Genomic DNA, 19,174 nt, shown 5'->3' with positions numbered 1-19,174 from the left:
GTTGCAATTTTGGAACTATATGCGTGTCTCCCCTCCCTCTCTGACGTAATTGAAGAGGGCGGGGCTTAGTCTTGAATGACTGGGGGAGTCGACGAATGGGAATTTAGAAGCCATAATATTGTCCACCGACGGCCAATGAAACCTCCTCTATGTGGGCGTGGGCTTGGTCGTGGTCTTGCATTAATACCAGCAAGATCCATTTCCCCTTCCTCCTTACGCCAAGGGTAGGGGCGTGTGTGCATTAGGCGGAAATTTACCTATGCTTAAAACTTTCTTTTTTGAACATTCATACTGACACTTAACTCTTTCTTTACCCTATTTATTAATAATTATTCGCGATCTTCAAAACGAGTGGAATAGTTTGCCCACCGCTGCGTTTCTAACAGCCTACTCTGCTTCTTGCCTACTACTATATTACTTCTACCAAGGTAAGTGATCCTGCTAACGTTACACGTCTCGGCTCAGTCTTCTTCTTGGAATATGCCACTACGACTAGTAGGGTTCGCATAGTTTAAGATCTAATGTGGAATTGAAACCTCGTCGTTGGTCCCGTCAGCGGAGTTTTAGTCATTATACGACCTGTCACTTTATTTACTGCCTGGCTTCTTCAAGCAGCCTACGGTGACACCAGACGTGGACAACAAGTTTAAAGTTGTGCGAATCTGAGTGAAACAACGCCACAGTGCGGATTATACCGTATAAATGTGATATTGTTTGTGTTAGCAAGTTACTTTTGGCTTGTTTTTATTCGGCCGTGTCTTGTGTTCTCCATGGGCCTCCGTTATAATATAGGCAGGGAACAAGTCCTGACATGACGCGAACTCTCGCGATGCCTTGCTGAGTGACTCGCCCTGATGCGAACTCTCGCGATGCCTTGCTGAGTGACTCGCCCTGTTTTTACCCAGATAAATACTAAAAAAAATATATATTGAAATACGGACAAATAGTTGAATAAAGTAAATGAATGAATAGATCGTATTTGATAACGTTAACTTGGTTGTAGAAACCGATGACTGACACCACTGATAGTCTATATCAGTGATAGTAGAACATGCCCAGACATGTTCTCGTCATGTATGGAAACTGTCAGTCACCCCCCCGTATGTGGTCCGGTTTGATCTAGTTCCATGACGGCTGGTTAATTTGTAGTTTTTATGTCCCAGTTCCAGTGCAAAATAAAAACAAACAAACGTACAGACACTATAAACCACAAGACAAATATAACTTAAAACGTCTAAACGTACTGTATCTGTATGTCATATATGTCCGGATGAATTGAAAATGGGGGACCCTGATGTAAACAAGACTAAAGTCTTTCTCTGGTCTGCATCCCCTTAACAATTGTGTGTATTGAGCCATACTGTATTGTACCCATTCTGCAATCTGTTAATAACATTTTCAATCAATCTATGCCTAGTTTTCTTCTTTCATTCATGGGTTTTCACTTGGGCCTACTAAAAATATTTGTCTCAAAGCTATAGCCTATACACTGTATATACACCTTTTCTATTTGTTATTATTAATAAATGATGCCTCTTCTGCCATAGATGATTGACACTGTGACGGGACCTGGGGCTCTGCCCTTTCTAGTCCAGCTGAAGGCCATGATGGACCAGGAGGGTCGTTACCAGCCCAAGCTGAGCGGCCTCAGGCTCATCGAGAGTTCCCATGACAACGGCCTGAGGATGACCAGTAGGCTGCGGGAGTTTGAGGTGAAGGACCTCCTCTCTCTCACCAGGTTCTTTGGCTTCAGCTCCGAGACCTTCTCCCTGGCTGTCAGCCTGTTGGACCGCTTCCTCTCCGTCATGAAGGTATGAGGCCGTCTCTTGAGACCACCATGTATGTATCTGCTCTAAGGGTCTCTGTATACTTGCTTTTTAACCAATGCGCGGCGTACAAGTAGACAAGCGGCTGCGTTGTGAACAGAATTGTTCACATACTTGCCTGCGCGTATTGCATGTAACTGGAGCCATAGGCGTAGATTTATGGTGGCTTGCAGGGTACTCAATATTTAGAGGTAAATTTGTACCCCTCATAAAATGTAGCTAATATGAAAGACAACCCTCCCCAAAAGAGGTAACATTTAGTATATTTTCTATAGAAACCTCGTCTGCATGCATCTCCTTTTCGCTTGTTCCTTTTTAGATGTGAAAATGCATCTATAAGACCAGTGAGGTCACTCACTCACCAGTTAGCCACCCTGCCCCTATGACACGGCACATCCCCTGTTCCTCTTCAGATCCAGCCGAAGCACCTGTCCTGCGTGGGCCTGTGCTGCTTCTACATCGCCGTGAAGTCCACCGAGGAGGAGAGGAACGTGCCCATGGCCACCGACCTGATCCGCATCAGCCAGAACCGCTTCACGGTGTCGGACATGGTGAGGATGGAGAAGATCATCATGGAGAAGGTCCACTGGAAGGTGAAGGCGCCCACGGCGCTCCGCTTCCTCCGCCTCTTCCACGGCCACACCCAGGAACAGCTCAACGCCGACGGGTAAGGAACAGGCGGTCGCTTCAACGTGCAAGGCTGTATAATGTATTATTATTCATTTTTTTACATGAAGGGGGTGGTGGGGGTTTGTTTTTTTCTTATTTGGCTTTAAATAGACAGTTATTTTGTCCTGGACAATATAGGGTGTCTCGATTATGGCAAAAATCATAATCACGATTATTGAAACAATGATTTATTAAACACTTACTCATTGATTTGAGAACGTCGTATGACGACGACTGAAATTTGTCCTACCTTTCTTCTCGACCAAAGGCTGGCATCTTCTACAAGTTACCAAAGACGTTTCTAAATAACTGGAGGAACACAAGCTGAAACTAGTTTGGGCTTGGGGGCGGAGCGGAGCGCACCACTGTGAATAAAACACAGGGCAACATGGCATGTGGCACAATGATCGTTTTATCTCAATCTTGTTTCCATGATCGTGGGGAAACCAAGTCATAATTGAAACTTTTTTATATTAATCGCCCAGCCCTAGGGGATGGTTAACGATACACTTACGACTGTGCTGCCCCTAACGGGAAATCTGAGGACCACTGGTTACGTCTGTGACCCAAACAAGTTGGTGTGATATCTGCTGGTGCCATGTGACATATCTGACGGGCATCACCACGTCCACCCTGATCCGTGATGATCGCTGCACCTTTTTTGGAGAATAACAGGGATTAGGCTGCGTTTGTTCACAAACTACAGGGATATTTCACTTTAGAAGAACTTGTTTCAGCATTCTTGCCCATCTTACGAGTTAGCTAGTGACAAACTGCTATCCCCGTTGTCCGCTGTCAACGCCATCATTCCTCCAAGGTGTCAGCCTCCCGATTCACTAGTCTAAATATTAAATGAACAAATTACTGCTGTGCAGATTTCAATCTGACAATTCTGAGTCAAAGGCATGCGTTTGTTTTGACATTTGATCTGTCTTTACAAATGTATTACCTTTTGAAAAATAAAAGCAGTTCCGGTACATTTGTTGTAAGGTTGAGTGTGCTGTGTATCTCTTGCCTTGTATGGATTGGTTGGGGAGTAGTTAGCCATGGTTACGTGTTTTGTTGAAAGAAATATTCTAAACATTCTGTGAAAGGTTTAGTTGGACAAACTACACCTCAAGTAAGAAATGGATCCTTTACTATTTGGAAATGACCACGCTAGCTAAAAAAAAAAAAGGGTACTTGATAGAATAATATTGCTGTCGTTTTATATTTAATACTTCAGAAGTATATATAGATTTTGTCCTCAAAATGAATGGATGTGTATGAGGTGCCTGACACCCGTTGACAGCGGACAACGGGGAGAGCAGTGATCACTAGCTTACTTGCACATGACATTAGATGGAGGCAAGACTGCTGATTTTTTACTGCTGAAGTTCTACTGAGGTGAAATATCCCTTTTTTTAATGACTAAACAAATGGATGTAAATGATGCCGAAGACTATAAAGTCTCAGAAATAGTCCTTACCTCTGGAGATTCACAATATTCACATTAAATGTCCAGCTAGGGAAATGGGGAAATATCCTGCAGCTTAATGGGGAAATAACACTGGGGAAGACTGAAGGGGGGCGTACTTGCGTAACTTTTCACAATGACGCATGATGAGTATGGAACAACATTATCAAAGTAAAAGTAGTGAGGCAACGTTTCCTGAATCCAGACGAACAGCCAGTGTCGTCTTCTCTGGGCCATGGAGCTACTGCAACAAGCTAAATGGCTAGGTTTAGCGGCCACTGAACAACTGCTGTTTCTTCTAATGTTAGATGGTGCTTGTGTAACGGTGGTCACAAGCTACTGGCAGGCACTCCGCACCTGTCCTCAGACAGCCTTGAACCCTCTGCTCACCAGCGCCATGCGATCCTGAAAGTTAAATACCACCGTCGTATCCATTCCATCCACCTGAAAATGATCCACTTCAGGTGGCGAAGTGGAGGCTATTTAACTTGGGAGTGAGTTTACACCCAAGGGGGCCACCATGGCGAAGTTTCAACCTGGTTACACTTGCAGGAGGGATCAGCTAGAATACAAAACGCCAGAGGGATTTCTGAAATGTTGGAAACAAAACAGACTAGGGGTGTTCACCGCTAACCGGTTAGCCAGCTAACTGCTTATTTTAAATGAACCCGATATTCATAATGGTTAATTGGCATATTTCTGGATATCCTTTTAATTACATTATAGGGTGAATGTGTTTTAAGTGAGCATATGAGCCGAGGGCACAATGAGCGAGGTCTAGACCATTTCTGCCAAGAAAACAAGAGGCCAAGAGGTTTGTACGAGAAAAGACTAGGTTCGTTATATACTGCGATAGTGTCAAAATCCAGCCGCAGTACCCGCTACGACATGTCGCTGCTGCTAAGATAAAGTTGGCCGTCGCTTATCAATGACTTGTTTGCAGTCAACATTGTCGAAACGGATTGATTTTTAATCAGTTCATTTCCGTTTTATACCATTTTGAAAAACGCTCGTTTCTTATAACTTCCAGAAGATTTCAGAAGATTCTGTGATAAACGCCCTTTACTGTAATACACAAAACTTGTTGTAATTTTTCTGCCTATTTATGAATCGTTTTCAAATAAACGCTCGATTATCGATAGTATATGTGTACTTATGCATGTTATAGAAGCGGGCTGAAAAATCGACTCTTATTTCCTGATCGCACACACACGGCCCATGTTTATCTGTGAAAAAATATCTGATTATCCTAAGACTGGTAAAATAGATTCCTTACCTCAGATCAGATGTTCTCCAAAAAGATTATTCCAATTCCTGATCGCCATTCCAAATATTGATCGTGTTTATTGATACAACGCTGGGTGGTCGAAACACCGATTCCACACTGTTCTGATTGTCCAGAATGAATTCGATCGTCTCGGGTGACTTGTCTGAGAAGTAAAATGAGGAAGCAGGATCCCCCCCCCCCCCCCATGCTTTTCAGTCTAATCCAATGGGGTGCAGTACCACAGGGAGAGACGATAGGGGGCGGTATTTTCCCAATGGAGCTCAGAGTTCCAGTGGTAACGGGAGGCTAGATTGATGAAATATGAATGGAAATCGCTAATAAAAAAGAACTATTAAAAACGAGATCTCTCGTCTCTCTGGCACTCAACGGTTGGCATGAACTAACGAGAAATCGTCGTTGGCACTCAAAGTGTTAAGAGGTCAGACACTGGGTAGTGTCGGCGAGTGAACAAATAACCAAAAAAAAATAAAAGGGAAAGATACTCACAGCGACATCAGTCATTATTCCACAGAACTTGCGTTCATCATGCTAGGCTAATTTCACTAGCTAGGTCCATTGACCTCAGATTTGAATACCTTTTTTTAGTCGGCTTTGTGGATATGGTGCCACACATGCTCCACCAGACATGACTTTCGTAAAATGTTCTTGAAATTTGCCACAGGGCTTCATTTCAGCCAGCTACTGAGCCAAGGAAGAAAAATGTTTACAGCACACGGGCCAGGCAGGAACAGTGCTCCAAGCTCAAGTGGAGGTGTGGTTTAATGACTCAACACTCCCTCCTTGTGGCTGAAATTTAAAGTTGCTTTTCAGTCAAACACTGTTCCACCAATTCTTCTCAATAACCTGCATGTAAAAAAGACAAGTCTACTTTGATCCCTGTGATCGATCATTTGCTTTTGTGACTTACCGGTATCCCTAAATGCAATACTTGTCGTTGACTGATTAGAAAAATATTAGAGAATTCAGATCCTTGACCTGCTGTCACGTTTCATCCAAATCTGATGAAAGCCTATCTCTCTCTCTCCCCCTGTATGTATCTCTCCATCTCTCCCCTCTCACCCTGTGTGCCTCCCCTCTTATCTGTCCCTGTGCCTCCCCTCTCTGTCTGTCCCCCCTCCTATACTTCTGTTTCTTTGCCCAGAGCCAGTTGTTTGAACAGACAAGCTTGTTTACATTGTCAGACAACAGGGCAGCTCGCTTTTTCTGAACATTATGTCCAGACAATGAAAACAACCCCTCCCATGGTATTGTGTGAGAGGGGGAGAGAGAACTCTGGTTTTACTGTACAAAAGTACATTAGTCTGTAAAAGGTTGTCAAGAGATGTAACATTGGACTTCATTCAGTTGGATTTGTGACACCGTTTTGATTGCACATAATAGAAGGGGATGTTTTTGTGACTCTTTATTTTTCCCAATGTGAGGTTGGACACTTTATTTTAGAAGTGTGAGGGAAAATGTTGCTTACCAATGTGTCTGTTGTTGCGATGCATTGAGGTCCATTGTTTGGTGTTAATGCTTAAAAAAACGGGATGTTTTAGTGAACCTTTTGAGAGTAAAGTTGGTCACTACATTATTGTGAGTACTCACAGCAGGTCAATATGGCCATCTGTTTTTGCTTATTGGGATTTTCCATGTATTGATTATTTGCACTGCAGCATATTTATTATGCTAAATGCAGTACCTTTTTGTTTTTCTGAACACTTTGTAATTCTGGTTATTTATTTGATTTAATAAACATTTGCATAAAGCAAGCACATCTGAATATTAAACACTTGGAAAATATCTCTAAGGAATATTTTGAACGGATACAAAAAAGTGTGATTAATCGGTTAACAACGGACAATGATTTAATCATGTTAATAGATTGACAGCCCAACTAAAAACTCGTCTTTCTCTGCAGCAAGATGATACTCAGCCTGGAGAGACTAGAGGCCCAGCTGAAGGCTTGCCACTGCTCCTTCGTCTTCTCCAAAGTGAAGGTAAGCCAACTAACGTGTCTGCCAACATTCTTATCTGACGTTCACAACACAGCCATATTCTGACCCTCAATTGACCATATTTCACACGGTGGCCATTTTGCTCTTATGGCATACTCCGGTTGGGATTCCCACAGAACGGGTTGGAAAGGACCGCCATGTGAATATGGTCAATTGAGCTGTCGTTCAGAGCCTTGTGTGCGGACCAATCTGCATCGCTCCAGAAGTTCAAATGAATTGACCATTGAACCCCCGCCCCCGGCCAATGACCTTTCAAACGTGTGACTAATGGCTAGATTGTAGTGACTGGTCATTTCCAAAATGGAGACCGACTAGCCTGTTTGATAAATTCACGATAGTCTACATTACATGATATATTAACCTACTCTTAATTAGGGATGCACGTTAATTATCGGGCCGATATCGGCAATTATGACGTCATCCCGATAAACCCGATAACATTATTGATGGCTCCGATAATATAATAAAAAAAGTGTTAAAAGAAATCCAGTGTGGGTGGATTGGGATGAAGGGCGTTTGTTTTTACTGTAGGCTCCTCCCATTTTGCCAATACTGTGGTACGACTGATAGCGTGTGGTTTAGGAAGAGGGAGTTTTTCACAAATCCAGCGCTCCCTTTCTCATTCCTGGCTCTGACGCAGCACAGATGGTAAACAAAGATGGCGTCCTCGGACTTTTTCAAGTTTCAGAGGAAAACAGTTTGCTTGCTATTTGTAACAAATGCAGAAGTTCCACGAGGAGGGAAAGGGGCAACAAGCTATAACACATCCAACATAATAAGTCACCTGAAACATCACCACCGCTACGATGGTGTATTAAAATCCGACGACGCGCGAGCAGCTAAAGGCTAATCCAAAGCCAGCTGCAAAGGAGCCGGCGGCGTGTAGTCTTTTACCAACACACTTGCAGTTTGACGAGGCGTTTGCAAAATTAAAGACGTTTGACAGATGATTTGTTTGGTTTATTTAATTCTTTTTGAGGCGTGCGGTCCTATAAATGCCAAGTAATAGTTGTTTCATGGACCAAGACCACAACAGTCTCCTCTCCTATAGTGTCAAATGTTTTATCTGCTGACAAAGCACAATACCTGTTGGTTTTTAGTTCACTCATTGTTCAGGGAAACGCATTAACGGGAAACGTCATTATGTTAATGACATTGACGGATTGTGAATTTTGTGATTGACTCAAATTATATTTATTTGGAAATATAAATATAGTCACTTTATTTGAAGAGTCAAAACTGTTCTCTTGGCTTTGTTTTGTTCATAGTAACGCTCATGTCATGATAAATCTGGTTAGGTCAAAACTACAGGAATATACATTAAAAAAAAATTGAATACAATAAATATATATATATTATCGACCTTGAGGAGCAGAAAGTTATCGATATCTGGGTAGAAAAATCAATATCGTGCACCCCCTACTCCGAATCAATCAATAAAAAAAGTGGTGGTGTTTTTTCATGGTGTGCTTGTGCAGCGAGCCAAGCACCTGTCAGGGAAATGTTGCAGAAATGGTGAATCCATGGCCACTTGGGTTTTGAAGCCGATGCAGCGGTTGGGGACAACCGGATACTTATCTCCTTATTTTGATCCAACTAACTGCTGAAGTAGTACTATGCTACAACTTGTTCTACAACAATGATGGACCAACTCCAGTGTTAACGAGGTCATTATGAAGTCTGGAAGCATATTCATTTCTGTTGCGTCTAGACGTGTACAGTGGACGAACAGTTCTTGACTAGGTAAATGACTGTTCCCTGTTCCCCTCAGCCCTCCATGCTCGCCCTGGCCTTGTTGACCTTTGAAGCCGAAGAGCAGCATGACCCCGAGCATGCGCCCAAGATCTCCGAGGTCCTGGAGTACCTGCAGCAGTTCCTGAGCGTGAGTGCCCTGCGTCATTACACCCTTTTAACCAGCCAGCGTCTAGATCCCATCACCCGGAGGGATGTTTTAAATGTATAGGTAGCAGGAATAGGGTTGCACACCGATACTAAAAAAACGGTCCAATAGACCTGTTCGCTGTATACAAACATACCGTGTTGGGGGCAATCGGCAATACCAACTGATTCGCATGACTTAAGTTGCCCCCTACCTGCACGAGCTGCTGTGCTAAAAAAGTACAACTGGGCTCTATGGAGAAACCATGACGGAAGGGTGCACAGTGTTTACAACACGAGACAAAATGAGCGGCAACATGGCATGCAGCACAATAATCGTTTTATCTTGTTTTCATGATCGTGGGAAGCCAATGGTAATCGTCGAGCCCTCGTAGAATCTGTAATGTGGTCCAACAACATCCTCGAAGCTAAGAATGACACCATGGTTTTGACTGATGTTTTGGTTGAATTTCAGTGGGTATATAGGGGGAGCGGTTGCCATTACTGGCCACACCTCAGGCTCTGCCAAGAGGTCTGGAGAAATTCACAGCATAATAAGTTACTAAACTCCAACCCACACGCAAGACTAAAAGTAAACTAAGCGCAATACCAAGCTCTTTTGCCTAGAGGTCGCTGTTTAGCAGCACTATAGATCATAATTTTTTTTAATGTATATTGTGACTTGATACTCAAGTGATATGAACATGTGTTTACACTAGTCAGCTGTCGGGCGAAGCTTTGTGTGCCATTGCACTAGTGTGTGCGTGAGTAATAATAAATGCGACTGTTCATGGAAAATTAAATGGAGTAGAGTTAATCAAGACATTGAATTTCTTGGGGGGAGTGATCACAGGATTATGTCTTCATGCAGACTGAAGAAGCGGGTGTCTGGTGGTAATGCCCCTTTTTTGATTGGTGTTTATTTTTAAACGTTTTGTCAATGTGTTTATGTGATCACAATATTAATCCTGTTGCGTTTTCTTTCCTTCACGTTCTTCTCTTTTCTTCCGGCAGATCAGAGATGGGGATCTACTCTGCGTTAGCGAGTTGGTGGGGAAGTGTCTGGCCGAGTACGCCACCACCAAGTGCTCCAAGCCCAACAGCCAGAGGCTGCGCTGGATCATCTCGGGGCGGACGGCGCGGCAGCTGAAGCACAGCTACTACAAGATCGCCCACCTCCCCACCATACCAGAGTCTGCTTGCTAAAACACAGGGGGGGGGCGGGCGGGTGACCAACCGCGCCTGCAAATGTTAGAACCCTTGAGAGTTCTCGAGTCGAGTATTGTTTTATTAACATCAACCCTCAAGGTCACCCGCCTTTAGTCATTTTCCTTACAGAACTTCATTATAGATGATGGAGTTCTGTAAGGAAAGTAGAAATTGCCCCCCCCCCCCCCCCCCCCGCTTTGTCATTGCACTTATCTGCCATCTGTTTGTTTTTTTCTCCCCCTCCTGGTTTAATTGCTTTCAAAAAGAAAGTGTACAGTATGTTCTTGTTTTGAATCGGTGTCGTGGTGGTACCTCGGTATTCTCTAGGCACAGGTTGTTTTTAAGCAATGAAGTATGGAACCACCTAGGTCCTCACTCCACTATGTGGAAGAGGAGGGAGAAGGGTTTTGTGAACAGCAAAAAGAGACACGGAACCAAGAAATCGGGCCCGAAACCCTTAACTCCCACCCTAGGTAGCGCAACTGTCCTAAAAAAATGCACACTCCTACCCAAGGTGACAAACGTTTTCGTTTTTTTTTTATTTTAATACCGTGAGGGTGTTTTACGGTTTCCTCACTGAAGTGACGCTAGCGATGAATCCTGGCATGTGTTGCTTAGAGCTCATAGAATAGTTAGCGCTATTTGAGCTGGAATGTTACTTTTTAGACCATCAAGGGTTAACAGTAGAGTTGTTCTAGAATGAGATTTAGGACGAGAATTGGGTTTTGTTTGGCACTAGAAATAAAAGGTTTTCAAATTTTAAATTAGTTGAATACAACCTCTGTTAACCTATGTACGTGGACCTTTCAATAAATATGTATTGAAAAGCTGTTGCTGGTGCAATGTTTGTTTTCTTGTGAACACACACACATCAACATATCTCAAAGATTTATTATAAATCCATCATTTGGAATCTGCAGCTAACAATTCAACTAGCCTATGTAACTTACAAAAAAACAAGGCTTGGCAAAATAACACCTTGAAAACCAAGGTAGACATGTTGGCTGAAAAGGCAGGCTGTCAGCTTCTATTATGGCTTTCATTTTGATAGCAAAGCATTTTAAACACTAGAACAGCTGGGTCGGTCATATGACTTTTAAAATTGTATAATTGCAATTAGGAAATAAGACACGTATACCGTAAATCCTCTATAGGACAGGTCTTGTATTTATCTCAGCTGCAAAGAGCACCAGGCCTTTATTAGAGAGGCTTATATAAGAGGCAGGCCTTAATTTAACAAACTGGCCAATTGCAACTGAAGTTGGAACTGTCTAGGTTGCGGGGTCCGGGGACAATTTAGCGTGTGGTACCTTCTCGACTCTACCTAGTCAAATCGAGTTGATAACATGCGGTAGCTTTAGCTAACGCTATCATAGCCATCATGATATGTAATGTCAACTGGACAACGCCAGCCCTGCCTGCCAACGCCATATAGATAGCGAACGTGCCACACACGAGATATCTCGGGTTTCCGATAGTTATGTTGAAAGCTACTCACAAGATTTCTCGGATTTTTTTATTTTAGCCATCTGAAATCATATTGCATCACGCGAGCCTACCCGAGTGCCGCCGGCGATCATGTGGAAAAAAGCGCCCCCTATCGTCTCCCAGATGACAAGGGATTTTGGAATGGACTCAATGAAAAAATCCGGTACTCCACATTTTCCAGTCCACTGATCCAGCCGGGGTTACCACAGTTCATTCTGGAGCCTCTCAGCTCCGCGGAATCATGTGTACTACTGTATCACGTTGGATCCATACACTTATCGATTTTTTTCGAATGGTGATCAGGAATTGGAATATACCAGTTGGATACCATCTGATGTCAGGTAAGGAATCTATGTTAGGATAATCAGACTAATTTTGATGAAGATATAGGCTGTTTTGTGAAATGGGCTCTTTCGGTTTCACTGAAAAAGTCCAAGAGGAAATGAACACGGCGATTATCCGTGCGCGGCCCGAATGTGCTTGCGTGCGCGTATAATATTGATCATCTAGCGTTTATTTGAAAACTATTCATAAATAGGCCGACGAATATCAACGTTCTGGAATATTCCAGTAAAAGACGATTATCATAGAATGGTCCAGAATGAACTGTTTTTTTTTAATCTCAAAACGGGTGCTTTTCTAAATGCTCTGAAACGGAAATGAAGCGATAAAAAACCAATCTGCCTTGACAGCACTGACTGGAAAAGTAGTCTTTGATAAGCGACGGGCAGATTAGACACATAGCCAAGGCGATATTAACGTTAACATTGAAGTGGACCGTGGCATCAAGGGGGTAAAAAGGAAAACCCGGCTTGGCACTCAAAGTGTTAACTAACGTTTGCAAAACAAAGCCAACGTCATCCAGCCGACGCCACAGATCTAGCTATGACAATGTTAGCTAACACTAATGCTAACGAAGTGAGAGTAGGGAACGGTAGAGAGAGGCAGCACTTAATTTGCATTGGCAAGAGTTTCTCCTGTATTTGTCTGCATGTATCAAACCCCCGGCCATTATAAGAGGCCTGTCGTCTATTTGAGTACCCTCCACTATTAGAGGATTTACGGTAAATGTAAAATGTTTGGAGGGGGGGGGGGTCGTCAATTAGTTCCTAACACATTTTACATCTATAGTATATACATCTTTTAGTTCCTAATTATGGGAATTGTAAAAGTCATATGATCGGCCCAGCTGTTCTAGAGTTAAAGGGCCCATATTGAAATTGAGTGGTTCTCAACCAGGTGTTCTTGAGGGAGTTCATAAGGGGCCCTCCAGGAGATGGCTCTAATAGCCCAATGAAGGAATATATAAGATACGGTTTCACTTTCTCCGCTGTTATTTCGGCAACAGAATTCTGGATTACATCATGTCCCAACAACAAAATATCTTCTCAGGTGGGGGGGGGGGGGGGGGTTCCTGAGACCAAATCTAATCAAATGAGGGTACAAAACCTAACGCATCAATTCGGGGGTCCTTGATACAAAAGAAAGGTTGAGACACTGGTCTAGGTTGTAGGCGCCAGAACTTTGTTTTAGTTTTTTGGCTAAAAGGCAACTCTTCCTGCTTGTCCTTTGAAGAGCAGTCAGTAGATCTGCCCTTAAACCTGAAGGCCATGGATGCTCCTCAGTATTAGTGTCCATGAGGTGCGTTAGGCTAACATCTCTAGCATGTAACGGCTTTCTTAAAAATAAAAATTCTGCAAGTCACTTTTGTAAGCTGGAAAAGTCTGGTCCACCACCAGCGAAGTTCCCAGAGATCTCTGCGCCGCTGAAGTCAAATCCAGGATTCTATCAAGGAGACAAGAGTGCAGTCTATTCAGAACACAGATCAGGTACAACAGTCCTCCCAAAGACCTTGAAGTAACTACTGATTGATCTCAAGCCACGCCCTCTTTCCTCCATCCTCCAATCACAACTGTTGCTTTCTTCAGACATTGTCCCGAGTTTGAGATCAGTGGGTAAGTCAAGTATTACCCCGTTTACCCGCACTGTCAACAGTGTCTACAACTACCAAGTTATTTCTTGAGATTATGCCCCCACATTCAAAGAGGCGTCTAAAGCCAAGTGACACAATGTGATCCAACGATCATTCCGCCCCCACACTCAACCATACCAGACATGTTTACAAAATGTCTTTGGTAGAGAAGCATCAATGCCACTTTTTGTACGTATGTTTTTGAGGATAAAAGAGTACTTCGATGCAATTTTCACTGTTATTTCATTCTGTTGAGAACATTCGTTATACCGAGTTACATTTGTAATGTTTAATTGAATCATCCCAACCTCCCAGACATGTTTTGGCTCTGTACTCATCATATTGGATTTGAAATTAAAGTGCTGACAACTTTCAGCTTCAATTTAAGGGTGTTTACATCCACACTGGGTGAATTGTGTAGCAAATGTAGCCCTTTTATGCCTAATTCTCCCGGCTGTGTACCGCTACGTATCAACACTGTCATCAGAAAATGTAAATAAAGTACTTCATCGACCACAGGAAAAAAGGTACATAATGTACAGTACGTTATGTTATATATATAAGTAATATAATTATGTTTCGTATAGACGAAAGTAAAATTTTGTCAACCAGGTTATAGTTAGTTTAAGGTAACAGTGTGGTTAAGGTTAGGGTTATGGTTAGTTTAAGGTTAACACTTACCCCGAAGTTGTTGAAATGGTCCAACTTCTCAAAATTTCAATGGAGAGGTTGTCTATTTACTGGGGGCTGACATCTTCATTAGAACGTAAAATTCATTATTTTCACTCCAAGTCGTATTCGATCAATTCATGATGTCAGCGCCCAGTAAACAGTAAACAGGGCTCTCGGTTGTAGTTTTGAGAAGTTGGACCATGTTTGAGTAAGTAAAATGAAATTACACAATGTACCCGTGAGATCTAAAGTTAATTTCAGTCCATGTTAATTTGCCCAGCTGTGATATGAAGCGAGCAAAGTGTTGGATTTCATGTCTTTCAAAAGCGTAGCGGTACGGATATAGCCGGGAAACCTCATTTTAGGGGACCAAAACTAATAAATAAAAATTTACAAATTTAAAGTCATCATATTTCATATTTTGCTAATCATTTGCAATCAATGACGTCTGCAACCTGAAGTCTGTGACCCTTAAGTGGTCATTTGTGAACTTATTTTGTCTACTGCTAATAAAGCAGAATCCAATCCCTCTAAATACACTTGAATGGGATTTCAGGTGTACAGTGGACCCTCCACCACAATACTCAAACACAGTATGGGATAAGTGGTTGACTTCTGAGAGTCAACGTGTCCAGTATCTGAGGGTTCAAAGAAAATGTAAATCGGCACCTTCCTATCACTACATGTGAAAGGACAGATGCAATTTCAGATACTTTTTCGTGTTTGATTTTTACTATGGAAGTCAATGGAGAAATTGGACAGGAAAAAGGTAGCTGAAATTGCACCCATTTAAATTGTACCAGCAGCTCTATAGGTCACTCTGTTGGTTGTTTGGTCCACAAAATGGCCCCACCTTCTAGTGGGCACAGGTTTCGCCAGTCAAGTGTGTGTGTGTGTGTGTGTGTTCATGCCAATTGGCTAAAAGGGGGCGTGGCAAAGGGTGGCCTATCACAAAAAGGTTGCAGCTATTGTGAATTTGCACTTACTCCCCCTGAACTTAATTTCATCATCACCAAACATCATTGTGCTAGAACTTAGTTCTGGGTATCTGTGGCAATATGGGACCATTTAGCGTGGTATATAGGGCCAGACTGACCTCCCTCTGGAACCTCTCCAGGGTGAGCTTCCTCTGCATCTGGTCCTGCACCCAGGCGTCTGCCCCGTACTGACCCTCCAGCAGGGAGGCCCAGCAGTTCCCCGCCTCCCTGTTGGCCTTCATCAGGATGATGCGGATTAAACTCTTATCCTCTGGAGGGAGAAGTGAGGGCACAAGTCACACAAGTTGGTCAGGAAAATGTCTTTTTTCTTTTTTTTTATCCACTTTTTCTCCTTATTTTCTATTTTTCTCCCATCCCAATTTCGTGTATCCAATTCACCCCTCCCCTGTCTTGAATGTTGCTCGACTATGCCCCCCACTGGTTGGTTGTAGAGAGGATAGAAGCCTTGCCTCACATGTTCCCTCCGGCACACGAGGAGGCAGCCTGTCACATCTTTTCGCGTGCCAGCGCGGACTCTCATTGGCGAGGTGTAACGCATGGGAGGCTCACACTACCCTCGCCACTTCCTGTCTCTGCTGTGCAGGCGTCTCCCAACCGACCTGTAGGGGTCGCTGTCCACAACGTCCAATCCCCACCCATCGACTTCCACCCGCTGACTCTGCCAAATGAGCCAGTACGACGGCCGGCCCAAGCCGAAGGCAATGCTGAGACTGGGATTCGAGTCTCTTGCATTGGTGACGAGTGCAATCTCCGCTACGCCACCCAGCCGCCTAGGAAAATGTCTTAGTGTGTTACAAAAAAGTATACTAGTTTGATGGTATTTTCAGTTTTACCATGTGCCACTGTATACATAATTTACCATGGTAACACTTTTTCACTTCAATAACACCACACAGGAATACTATGGTATAATCCAGTTTCAATCCTATCCTATTATGGAGAAATCATGTTCCCCCTCTTACATTCCTTGTGCAATATTTAGTGTAATATTCCTTTACTCCATTTGCGATAAACCAGCTTACTGGCATACATTCTCTAGTGTACAGAGAGCATGTTTTGTCTAGAACAACTCTAATGACCAACTCTCTCATAACAAAATATTAGGGACTCAGGTCCTGTTAGCCAGATGCAAGCTTATCAGTATTCATCCCACACTGTTATCTTATGAGAACTGCCTGACTTTTGTTCTGTATGCAAAACCTTGATTTATTTTACTATAAGGCTGAAAGTATCCTTGGCCTCGTGGCTAACTTCGCAGATTGTCTGCCGCTCTCTGTATCGAACTGAGACTCTGTGCACTGAATAAACTATATTTTTTTCCCTATCCATTGACTAAATCTCAATTTCTCTTAAGTTCACCGGATTTGGTGAAAGAATTTTCCACAACAATCATGATACCGATGGTAAATGGCATCATTTTCTTTGGTCACTGCCATGGTGGTAGTAGTGACCAAAAACTGATGGTCATACAGTACTAGTTTTTAAAATTAGCTGATGTTAGGTGAGCAACCTACCCAACGTCCACGTTCCCTCATCAGCTACCGTTGTGCCAAATAGTTTCCCCTACAAGTAAATAAAGAGGAAATGAATGGAAATATTATGATTATGAGCATTTAGTTGACACAGTTGTGATATAGAAAGTGCAGTGGTAAAATCAAAGCCTAATAATAACTAAATCTAGTTGGTGGTCACAGTAATGTGAATACAAACCAATATACAATGCCTATCATTTTAGAACAGTAGTATTATATTGTTATTTTTAAATAAAACAAAACCATCATGCAACTTGAACCGATCCGATACCAACAGATAATGTGAACTCCAATCGTGAAGACAAGGTGGGTAAACTACATACATTTAGTAATTTAGCTGACGCTTTTATCCAAAGCGACTTACAAGTCAGCAGGGAGGGTACAACTCTGGCAGTAAGATGGTTCGTCAAACAGTGTCAAACTTGAGTGCTACAGATTTGAGTGCATAGTAGTATAGACATATTAGCATAGTAATATAGGTTATAGGCAAGGTAGATTCCTTAGTAGGAGAGTGCATACTAGTGAAAGACAGTACAAGGTTAGAATTTTTTGTGGCAGGTTTCAGCTGTCCTGACTGTGGTGGGAAGTTTGTTCCACCATTGTGGAACAAGGACAGAGAATTGCCTGCTTCTTATTGATGACCCCCCAGGAGCTCGGATAGGAGTGGGTCTGAGGATGCAGAGCGTAGGCCAGGGGTCTCAAGCGTGTGTAGTTAGAGACCATTAAGCGGAGGTAGGCGGGAGCCATTCCTTTCCCTGAGACCATCTACTCTCTCAGCATTCTGTGTTTGCTGAAGCTAAAAGGTGTCAAGTCACCACATACTACAACACGATGCTGTAGGGCCGTTCAATCAGTGACAGCAAATAAGCAACTCCGATTTCAGTGAAGTACAGGGAAGCCCTCTCTCCCTCTCTCTCTCTCCAGGGGAAGATTCGGAAAAAGGCACTTTGGTGACAAGTTCTGCACAACGATCTGTATTGTCAAAGTCTCAAAGTCATGCCTCCAAGAGGAGTTAACCATCAATAACAATCTGTATCATCAAAGTCATGCCTCCAAGAGGAGTTAACCTTAAAGAAAAACATGGTTTTGAGTGGAGGCAGCATAAATGAGCTTCTCTGTGTTTTTATTGAACGGTTACTGCGGTTACTGTTCAATAGAGAGAGAGAGAGAGAGAGAGAGAGAGAGAGAGAGAGAGAGAGAGAGAGAGAGAGAGAGGAGAGAGAGAGAGAGAGAGAGAGGTCAACATTTACATTATTGTACCCATTCTGCAATCTGTTAAATAAAGTTTTCATTCATTCATTCAGATAGGTTGCCTACGACAACCCTACACAGTAGTAACCATATATATATATCTATGGTAGTAACCCCCTGTGTGATGAGTCCGTCTTGCCAGCTGAGCGTACCTTAAACACCTCTTGTCCTTTCACGTGCAGTTCTATTTGTTTGGACCCCAAAATGCATTTTACTTCTTTCCCAGACGTCCCCTGCGGTACATTCACTTCAACAAACACCTCCTCCATGGTTTGGTACCACGAACCCCACGGTGTCCGGCATGGAACCACACCACTCCTCTCCTCGAAGTGGACCGACATGCTGCTGGCTTCCTGATGATGACAGCTAGCTAGCTTTGCTATCGCTAGGCTAATAGGTGGCTATCAATCTAAATGTAATAATAATAAGTAACGTGTGCACTGTAACGTTTATTACCCGGGGTGCTTTTCAGGCAGAAGAGCAACATGTTGCTAAGTGTAGGTTAATTCATACCCGATTCAAAATACTTTAACTTCCAACAGTACAGTATGCACTAGTTGTCTCTAGCTATGTTTATGTGTGTGCTGTGTGTATCATCTCGAAATTCTTCTTCTTTCACTGCCCTGTACATTGTTTCTCCGGGTTGAAGCATAGCGCCACCTGCTGTGTGGATATAAGAAGAGCAAGGGATCAGAAATCTTGACTCCAGCTAACGTTGTGACAATTAATGTTAATATTATTTAAAACATTTTCTTTATTATTATTAATGATCCACTTTGCCCAAATACATACTATTGCCACATGTTTCGTTTTTAGTTATGCCCCATTATGGCTACTACCATTTTCCTGTCCCTGTCTCTGTCTAAAAATGGAGTGGAATCACTAATCCTTTAATTGGATTACATACCGGTTACCTACCTCTGGTGACCTCAAGTCAT

The 19,174-nt window shown here is 42.8% G+C and overlaps 2 protein-coding genes across 4 annotated transcripts; one reads left to right on the top strand and one right to left on the bottom strand.

Moving 5' to 3' along the window:
• Window positions 1-193: 193 nt before the first annotated feature.
• Window positions 194-11,153, top strand: ccng1 (cyclin G1). Of its 2 annotated transcripts, none has more exons than XM_084332343.1 (6): window positions 194-428; window positions 1,548-1,811; window positions 2,240-2,493; window positions 7,140-7,218; window positions 9,008-9,118; window positions 10,129-11,153. In XM_084332343.1, exons 2-6 carry the CDS (start codon window positions 1,548-1,550, stop codon window positions 10,318-10,320), a joined length of 900 nt encoding a protein of 299 aa, XP_084188469.1. In that variant the 5' UTR covers window positions 194-428; the 3' UTR covers window positions 10,321-11,153. The 2 variants fall into 2 exon arrangements, with proteins under 2 accessions (XP_084188469.1, XP_084188470.1); XM_084332344.1 differs by having other exon boundaries at window positions 10,134-10,293.
• On the bottom strand, window positions 10,485-18,827 carry nudcd2 (NudC domain containing 2). 2 transcript variants are annotated; one of them, XM_084332345.1, is made up of 4 exons: window positions 18,389-18,827; window positions 16,968-17,016; window positions 15,552-15,703; window positions 10,485-13,596 (listed from the first exon to the last, which is right to left on the bottom strand). In XM_084332345.1, the coding sequence occupies exons 1-4, from the start codon at window positions 18,575-18,577 to the stop codon at window positions 13,513-13,515; spliced, it is 474 nt and encodes a 157-aa protein (XP_084188471.1). In that variant the 5' UTR covers window positions 18,578-18,827; the 3' UTR covers window positions 10,485-13,512. The 2 variants fall into 2 exon arrangements, with proteins under 2 accessions (XP_084188471.1, XP_084188472.1); XM_084332346.1 differs by having other exon boundaries at window positions 18,497-18,827.
• Window positions 18,828-19,174: the final 347 nt, after the last annotated feature.

Source organism: Notolepis coatsorum (assembly GCF_963971535.1).
Source record: "Notolepis coatsorum genome assembly, chromosome: 16".
Classification (NCBI taxonomy): Eukaryota; Metazoa; Chordata; class Actinopteri; order Aulopiformes; family Paralepididae; genus Notolepis; species Notolepis coatsorum.
This window is presented reverse-complemented; position numbering and strand designations above follow the sequence as displayed.

Coding starts and splice junctions, on each gene's coding strand:
- ccng1 (XM_084332343.1), top strand. CDS start 1,548: ATGATTGACACTGTGACGGGACCTGGGGCTCTGCCCTTTCTAGTCCAG. Junction 2,494..7,139: donor GAACAGCTCAACGCCGACGG/GTAAGGAACAGG, acceptor CTTTCTCTGCAG/CAAGATGATACTCAGCCTGG. Junction 7,219..9,007: donor TCGTCTTCTCCAAAGTGAAG/GTAAGCCAACTA, acceptor TGTTCCCCTCAG/CCCTCCATGCTCGCCCTGGC.
- nudcd2 (XM_084332345.1), bottom strand. CDS start 18,577: ATGTCGGTCCACTTCGAGGAGAGGAGTGGTGTGGTTCCATGCCGGACA. Junction 15,704..16,967: donor TGAGGGAACGTGGACGTTGG/GTAGGTTGCTCA, acceptor TTCTCCCTCCAG/AGGATAAGAGTTTAATCCGC. Junction 13,597..15,551: donor TGGAGAGGTTCCAGAGGGAG/GTCAGTCTGGCC, acceptor TCTCCTTGATAG/AATCCTGGATTTGACTTCAG.